Below are 9,264 nucleotides of genomic sequence, written 5' to 3' on the forward strand. Positions count from 1 at the left end.
CATAGTTCTTCAGGCAATCTATGAGATCTAATCCCTTAAATCTATTTATCATTTCTACTGTATAATTGTAAGGGATTTGATTCAGGTCATACCTGAATGGTCTAGTGATTTTCCCTGCTTTCTTTAATTTAAGTCTGAATTTGGCATTAAGGAGTTCATGATCTGAGCCACAGTCAGCTCCCGGTCTTGTTTTTGCTGACTGTATAGAGCTTCTCCATCTTTGGCTGCAGATAGTATAGTCAATCTGATTTCAGTATTGACCATCTGGTGATGTCCATGTATAGAGAATTCTCTTGTGTTGTTGGAAGAGGGTGTTTGCTATGACATTGTGTTCTTAGGAAAAACTCTGTTAACCTTGGACCTGCTTCATTCCGTATTCCAAGGCCAAATTTGCCTGTTAGTCCGGTATTTCTTGATTTCCTACTATTCATTCCAGTCACCTATAATGAAATGGACCTCTTTTTTGGGTGTTAGTTATAGAAGGTCTTGTAAGTCTTCATAGAACCATTCAACTTCAGCTTCTTCAGTATTACTGGTTGGGGCATAGACTTGGATTACTGTGATATTGAATGGTTTGCCTTGGAAATGAACAGAGATCATTCTGTCATTTTTGTGACTGCATCCAAGTACTGCATTCCAGACTGTTTTGTATACTATGATGGCTACTCCATTTCTTCTAAGGGATTCTTGTCCACAGTAGTAGATATCATGGTCATCTGAGTTAAATTCACCCATTGCAGTCCATTTTAGTTCACTGATCCCTAAAATGTCGATGTTCACTCTTGCCATCTCCTGTTTGGCCACTTCCAATTTGCCTTGATTCATGTACCTAACATTCCAGTTTCCTGTGTAATATTGCTCTTTACAGCATCGGATTTTACTTCCATTACCCATCACATCTGCAACTGGGTGTTGTTTTTGCTTTGGCTCCGTCCCTTCATTCTTTTTGGAATTATTTCTCCACTGATCTCCAGTAGCATATTTGGCACCTACCGACCTGGGGAGTTCATCTTTCAGTATCCTATCTTCTTGCCTTTTCATACTGTTCATGGGGTTCTCAAGGCAAGAATACCGAAGTGTTTTGCCATTCCCTTCTCCAGTGGACCACGTTTTGTCAGAACTCTACACCATGACCCGTCCATCTTGGGTGGTCCTACATAGCATGGCTCATAGTTTCATTGAGTTAGACAAGGCTGTTAACGTATAACTTCTCACAAATTTCAATATGCCCTTTTGCTACTAAGCTGTTTTCTTGGTACTGTCTTATAGCTTTCACTCAAAACTAGATCATTCAGGACATATATTTTTTTATGGAATATGACAGGAATGAATTTTAATGTCTCCTTATATTAGGTTCCTGTTGGTGTTCCAGTGAATGATAAGTATGTGATCAGTGGAAACCATGCTAATGAAACAAGGCTCAAGATAACGCACCTTTCAGAGGACGACCAGGGAACTTACTGGTGCCATGCAATATTCGAGTTAGGGGAGAGTGAAGGACACGTTAAACTCGTCGTGCTCAGCTATTTGGTACCCCTTAAAGCATTTTGTGCAATAGCTGCTGAGGTTGTTCTCTTAGTGGCTATTATTCTGCTTTTTGAAATGTATACTCAAAAGAAAAAGAAGCCCTCAGGTAAGATTTCTTTTTTAGATAACATTCTCATGTTATGGCTTACTACATTACAGTGGCTTTAGAGTTTTGGGGGAAAAAACCTAACTTGTGTTATTTGTAGTGGTATTTATGTTAATATCAGTGATGACTGTGAGCTAGGAGCTTATATTGATGGACTTCTTTTTTCAACTTCCTAAAAAGCTTTAGTGTTAAAATATGCCTTTTATCCCCCTTTCTTTGGTGTTACTGGTACCAACACACCAATTAAGTGATAACATGCTTTGGTACTAGAATATTAGAAAATTCTGTGGTAACTTAATAGAAAAGATCTCAAAGATAAACAGTTATTCTTCCACTTAGATAACTCGTTTTTAAAAATGTTTTATCAAACATTTTTGAATTCTCATCAAAGAGACATTGCCTGCCAGATCTGTTTTCATAGCCTGTTCCTAATGGTTTACAGACTGAGAAACTACTGGCCCCCTAGGAAAATTTATCTTGCACTCTGTATTTTTTCCTATTTTGTGCTATTTAGTAACTTTAATCATTACAAGTCAGCCAGTCCTGTTTTTGATGATCCCAGGCACTAGACGAGGCTTGATCAATTCTTGTCAGTTATACCTCAGCATGCACCTTCTGTTTAGTCATGTCTGACGCTTTGTGACCCCATGGACTGTCACCAGCCAGGTTCCTCTGTCGATGGGATTTTCCAGGCAAGAATACTGGAGCAGATTGCCATTTCCTTCTCCTGGGGATCTTCCCCACCCAGGGACTGAACCCGTGTCTTCCGAGTCTCCTGCATTGCAGGTGGATTCCTTATGCGCCGAGCCATCAGGGAAGCCAATGTTTTGCTTGATCAAAGCAGCAAGTCAGGGGAGCAGGGAAGGAGTAGACATGACGGACGTGCAGCTGTCCCCTCTCGTTGCAGAGCAGCGTGGGCAGTCAGGGATGTAGAAGTCAGGGGAAAGTAGAATTGCACATATATGTTCCACAAAAATAATAAACCAGCCTAACAGTTAAGTTCTTCTTTTGTTACACAGATGATGGGAAAGAATTTGAACAAGGTGAACAGCTGTAAGTATTATTTTTTATAGAATAATTTTCCCTTGAATAAAATACAGATAAATATGAAATTAAATAAAATGTTTGCAGTTAGAGAAAAAAGGTACAAGAGTATATTGTGTGTTATTTTCTGTACATGTCCATTTGTGGTGAAGAGTGGCATTTACTGTCTGCAACACCTCGCTGTACTTCTGTTTTCTCTTCAACAAATGGGTTTAATGACATTGCCACATAAGGTTTCAGGATTAAATGACTTTCTCTGTGTAAAAGTGCTTAGCATAAGCTTTGGTTATTGAATGCCTTCTATGCCTGAGCATCTATATTTCTTTAAAGTATCCATCACTGATTCTGATTCTCTGTCATGTTGAAAAGCATTGATCTAGGATTCTATTTGTTACTATTTTTCTGAGAACACAAATTGTGTCACTATTTCTTTTACAGCCCCCTTTGTTTAGAGTTGAGCTGAGCAGGAGGAGAACTAGAAAGAAAATGACCAGTGATGTCATTTGGTTTGGTGACAGTGGGAGTTGGTTCCACCATGCCAGGGAACTGAGAGCGGCACCCAGCTCCGCTGGGCTGAGGGAATTGCCCAAAACTGGGTTTGAAGTTCAAGTCATAGAGCCGGGGTCTGGAAAATGAGACCAGAGTAAAGCAGCCAAAGGAAACCTAGGAAAAGGGAAGCCTGAGCAACTATTACCAACCCAAACGGACACTTGCAATTTATCTTTATCAGTCAAGACGAGCTCTGAGGTGTGAGCGCTATAACCACAGTTAAATAGCAAGACTAGAGCGGATAGTTGTCATGCATATATTCATAGACATTTTTCAAATAGTTATTTTTACTCAGTTCACTCAAATCGACAGGACAAAGCTTCTAAAGTGAGGGCATAAAATAATTATATCAGGAGTTCCATAACCCCAGATAAGGAAAAAAAAAATGTTAATCTTAGAATCAGACTTTTATGATTGAAAAGGATGTGAACCTCTTTCTGGAGAACTTGTTCATATTAATTTAAACATTTTATCTTTCTGGTTTGCATGTGCTGATTACCTTTCTTACACTTGGAATCATGAAAAACATGATGGTTATTCAGATATTGGAAACAATTATACCCTTGCCTGGATTCTTTTGTTCTCCCAGCTCAGCCTCCACAGTGTTCCCCTCCATTCCCCTGCAAGTCACATTTTTCATCTTTAGGTTTTGTTAGTATCTTTAGATTTAATTCAAGTATGAAGGGCTCTTGGACTCCTTTAGAGAAGCCTTTTACCAATGCTTTTTTTAGAATATTTAGTTTAGGAGATAAATTTGTCTTTAAAGAGAATATTGTTTATCAATATATTTTGTATTTGATGCATATATATGTGTTTAGATACCAGCCATTCACAGAATGAATGACTTTTAAAATGACTTTTAAAAATAATACTAAGAGTATAACAAGCTAGTCAGTTCAATGAAGAGCTCATTGATTTATCTGATCCACCAAGATATTTAATCCACACAATTTTACCTAAAACTTCTTCTCCCAGTTTTTATGTAACTGATTATATGGTTCAATTTATTATCTGGTGAGACTAGTTTAACAAGCTCAAGGCTGCCCATAAGATCTAGAAGGGTATTAATTATGTACCCTTGTAACCTAGTTTAGTCTTCCTTGTCTTAAGAATCTGGAGCCCATGTTGTGGTCTTATTTTGATGCACTTTGAGGAGACAAAGAGCCATTCTTAACCTCTAATTCAGTGTATAAACATGTTGGATTATAGCACCTTTATCTACGTACTGGCTGACCTCCAGATTGGCTATTATCTTGATGGGTCAAAGCAACATATGTTAGGCCATATACTGAAGCCTTCACTCATGCTTGGGGAAAAGCAATTCTCTCTGCACAAAATAAACAAGCCTTTGTCACTCATCTGTGGCATTGGTTCCTCTCCAAGCAATGGCATGCAAATAAAATCAACATTATGAGTAAAACACCATTTTTAGCAAGAATAAATCCTATCTCTATTGACCTCATATTTTAACTTGATGGCCATGATATAGATGGTGTACTGACTTAGTCTGATACTGTGTAAACATATAGTAATTTTCTTTTTTGTTTTCTATACAGGAAATTGGATGACAGCAATGGTATAGAAAATAGTGGCCCTAGGCACAGAAAAAGTGTAAGTTGCTTCCAAATGCTTACCTTCTAAATAAAATGTAAAATTCAATATGCACAGCCTGTTAATCCATCTCCTTTTTTTTAGTTTCATAAAAGACCTAGTCATTCACTAGGTGCTTGGATATTATAGGAGAATATACTCATTACACAATAAATAAATGGCATCCTTTTTCCACCAGAGAACATGTAACAACCAATCTAAAAGTGAATCAGTTGCACTGTAGATACATATTTTTTCTTCTGTCAACACAGGCCAAGTTATTTTATAACTTATGTAGTCTTATTTTTTTCTCTATTTTTTTGGATTCTCCTATTTTATTCTCATATATTCCTATACATCTAGTCTGTGAATGAATCAATATTAGTTTATTTTCTTTACTGATGAGGATCACAATTTCCATATTTCATCATTTTTCTCTTGAGTAGGAACTGTTTGGTTTAGCAATTTTGGATCACCTCCTTCCAGAAATTTTTGCTTTGCTAAAATGATAATAAGTTGTTACAGAATAACCAGGATGTGCTAATTATGTTTCATTATGCTTTATGTAACTCAGGAATCCATGGGGCAGTGAGTGACAAACATCATGTCAAGAGTCACAGGAAGATGTACAAAGAGTTTGCATTTCAGCTTTATTTCTGCTTCCTGTTAAGAACGTGTGATTTTTTACTTTTAAAAGGATGAAAAGTTTATGTAAAATGCTCAGTAGTAGCTTTGTAAATAATATATGCAATTTCAGATCTACAAATATATTTTCATTCTGTATTTTACACTAAAGCAAGGTAAATTGTATTAAGTATGTGCTATGAGCTATAACCCAGGATAATTAATTTCATTCCAGTCCTTAAGGGACACGCAGAATAGACACCAGCAAAACCAAACAGTACACAGAGTGAATGTCACTCTGGACCTGTTTATAACCAAAGAATTCATTAAAAACAAAGCTTTGCCATTTGTCTTAAAAAGGTTTTTTTCCCAGTCATGTTTACTAGGTGTAGAAGTATTTGTAATAATTTCATGTAAAGTTCATTCTTCAGTCGTATTGAAAAGAAGTGTCATCAAGGGGAGATGAGCACTGTCTACCTTTGCTAATGATGGTTACTGTGCAGTCACCGCAAGGAAAACGTACTTTTCCTATGAAAACATTGGTTGAAGGCAAAGAAATAAAACCGTACACTTGCCCATCTCCGTCTCCACAGAAGCTAATTTCTCAGTCTCATTCCACTCATCTCCACTGTTTTCCCACATTAAGCTAAAGTGATTCTTAGACTTCCTAGAGAGCAATTTTTTATTTTAAGCTGTGGGTTTTGGATTTCTTAAGTTACAGCTGTTGTTGATGTTGTAGGACTAAGGTTCACATGGACATGATGTCTCACTGCTATAGGTATGCTTCTGTGTTTCATGGTGGTATCCATGGCTGGCTAAATATCTCAAAAAGCGTCGTTAGTGGTTTCTAATACTAATGTCTTTGTCTGAAATCAAGAAGTGTTCGAGTTGTTCTATGTTGTTGACAGTGCCTTAGGCTTTCTATTGTGTGTATAACTAAATTATTTTATAAAACTCACTGTAACCAAGTCGATAGAAATCTGAATAGCCATGAAAAGTTGTCAGTGGCTTTGAATGGAATATTGGTATCATACAGCAGGATACTAGGTTAGGTTGAAGACAATATGTGAATCCTGCTGGGGGATCCTTGGTACTTAGGAGTCCACTGTCCCCCAGCTCACAGTGCAGCGGGGATCAGAACAATTACAGGCAAAGAGGGAGGGTTTGGGATGGTGGTGAAGACCCACAGTCTTGGTGACCAAGGGGACTAATGCTTGAAAAAGAGAAGTTCAATTATTTGAAAAAAATACTTTACAGAAATTTGTATGATATTCTGGGTGAAAAAATTAGAATAAAATTGAGATAGTGAAAAATTATGCTTTATATGGCATCTTAACTAATGTTAAATAGTATGAATAATACACATGAAGTGTGACTTGGAAGCTTCTCTGTTTGTTGCAGCGCTGTTTTGCATAAAACGTGTGAACTGTCCACAAAAGTTTTACTGAATAGACTACATCATTTAAGTAATGGCAGGTTTCATATATTCTTGTCTCAGAGCCACGAGCCAGGCATTTGTTTTGGTTTAGTTAATTATTAATTTGACCAAATGATCTTGGGTGGTATCTATATGATGGCACCCAAGCAGTTCACTTAGTTAATCTGAACAATTTGAATTCAATGAAAAATTAGTCAGACCCGCTTTTTGACTAAATCCAATTCAAATGCATTTGTGACTAGATATATACAAATCCCCATACAATTTGTAGCTCATATGCAGTATGTATTCTTCTATTTTACCACCATTATTTAGATTAAAATGGTTCTCAGGCAGAAAAATTGCCGTCCCAATGTAAAATAATCTGAAATATTTATGTAGTAAATTGAAATTTTAAGTGTCAGTGTTTGCTATTTTTCCTAACAAAGAAAATTAAGTTCAGTAACTTTAAGCAGAAAAGTTACTCAGGAAATTAAAGTAAATGAAAGGAAATTAAAGTTGAATTTTGACTTTTCAGAGTCTCCCTGGGGAACCTCCAGAAAATTATTTCACCACTGTTAGGTTAAAAAATGGAATGCTTCCATTAAGTAACCTCATGGAAATGAATGGATTAACTAAAAATGACCAATTGTAAATTGCCTAAAAATACAGAGCAAGCAGAAAAGCTAAAGTAGGAAAATTACGCCACGTTTATATATTAGACACCTTGGGAATTCTGTTCATCTTTCCAGCTAACAGAGTTTTGCTGCATATTAAGTAGATTTAATGATGTCTTAAATTCCCAGATATTTTCATATTCAGTTTATGCTCTAATGTAAATCTTCACTTTGTAGTCTTTTTCTCTCTTTTTTTCTCTTAGCATCCAGTTACCCAGGCCAAAACCTAAAGTTCACTGTGCCATTTTCTTTTCCTCTATTAACTAATATTTATTAGTCATGAATCTCTGTTCCTTTGTCCTCTTTAATAGCTCATCAATCCACTCATTGCCTCCCCTACCCCCATGCTCACCAGCTGCAACAGCTAAGGTCTTGATTTTCCTACATCAGCCTCATCTACTGTTCATCCATTTTTTGCATTGCTTTGTGTGTGTGTGTGCACTTAGTTGCTCAGTCTTGTCCAACTCTTCGCAACGCCATGGACTGTAGCCTACCAGGCTCCTATGTCCATGGGATTTTCCAGGCAAGAATACTGGAGTGGGTTGCCATTTCCTTCTCTAGAGGATCTTTCCACCTCAGGGATTGAACCCACATCTCCTGCCTTGGCAGGCAGGTTCTTTACCACTGAACCACCTGAGATGCCCCTTTAGCATTGGTGCCAGGCCATGTTTCTAAAACACAAATCTCACTATGGAGCATAATGTGCCAGTTCCATGACAGACCTCTTTAGGCTCCCCTTTGCCATATCTTAATGCTGCAGTTTTCCAAGTCACTAATCTTTCTTCACTGTCTTGATTTAGCCTTGACAAAGAGAGAGTCTATCCAGAGAGCTGCCCTGCTCTGTGCCTCCCCTTTGATGAACTCAAGTTGAGCCTTCAAGACTTGAATCTGATGTTACTTCCTGGCAGATCCCTCATTCCCAGTTGACTCTGTACCATCATATGTGCTCAAATAACTCCACATTTTTTGTGCTTATTTACCTGTATTATACATATGCTTTTATATGTCTCCTTCCTGGATTCTGATTTTATTTGCTTGTCCCATACCTACCACAGAGAAGGTACATTGTAGATGTCATAGATGTGTAGTGAATGGATAAATGTATAGGTGAAAATAAAATTTTATAAATTTATACTTATTTTTAGAAGTCCAGGTTCGATGCACGATACTGGATGCTTGGGGCTGGTGCACTGGGATGACCCAGGGGGATGGTATGGGGAGGGAGGAGGGTGGAGGGTTCAGGATGGGGAACACATGTATACCTGTGGTGGATTCATTTCGATATATGGCAAAACCAATACAATATTGTAAAGGTAAAAAATAAAATAAAAAAAAGAAGAATCTAAATTGTGACATCAGAAGTGAAACAAAATATTTTAACAGAGATAAACCAATCCTTTGTAACTTCAGTGTTTGCTTCTACTTCTTTGAAAAACAGTAGCAATATAATAAAAACTTCTGTCAAATTTGAATAATGTGTAATAATCTAATGAGCAAAGAGTTGTGACTCCTAAACTATTATACAAGGTATGTTGCTTTCAACTTATCTAAATTCCCCTTGTCCTTTATCTTTTATTGGCAGTACAAATGTTAACCTTATTTTTCTCCTTTATTTCAGTATGGTAATGTGTTGACTTTATATATATGTAAAGAATTTTAGCAATTGTAGTTCTCTGCATGGCACTGTAGATATCAGTGTCCACTCCACTAACTTTCTCATTCCTCCTCCC

General features: G+C 37.1%; 1 protein-coding gene across 10 annotated transcripts in view; it reads left to right on the forward strand.

Annotated features, from left to right (window-relative positions):
- Nucleotides 1–8,803, forward strand: part of EMB (embigin) — a 50,008-nt gene extending 41,205 nt beyond the window's left edge. For 9 of the 10 annotated variants that reach the window (XM_055554644.1, XM_055554646.1, XM_055554639.1 and 6 more), the window contains 4 exons: nucleotides 1,354–1,633; nucleotides 2,653–2,686; nucleotides 4,783–4,837; nucleotides 5,391–6,535. In XM_055554644.1, the coding sequence (XP_055410619.1) occupies nucleotides 1,354–1,633; nucleotides 2,653–2,686; nucleotides 4,783–4,837; nucleotides 5,391–5,408 (387 nt within the window). In that variant the 3' untranslated portion in view covers nucleotides 5,409–6,535. Of the gene's footprint in view, nucleotides 1–1,353; nucleotides 1,634–2,652; nucleotides 2,687–4,782; nucleotides 4,838–5,390; nucleotides 6,536–8,334 lie in introns of those variants that run through there. The other variant, XM_055554641.1, reaches the window with a different exon arrangement.
- The last annotated feature ends 461 nt before the right edge of the window (nucleotides 8,804–9,264 follow it).

This window comes from Bubalus kerabau, chromosome 18 (assembly GCF_029407905.1).
Source record: "Bubalus kerabau isolate K-KA32 ecotype Philippines breed swamp buffalo chromosome 18, PCC_UOA_SB_1v2, whole genome shotgun sequence".
In the NCBI taxonomy this organism is placed as follows: domain Eukaryota; kingdom Metazoa; phylum Chordata; class Mammalia; order Artiodactyla; family Bovidae; genus Bubalus; species Bubalus kerabau.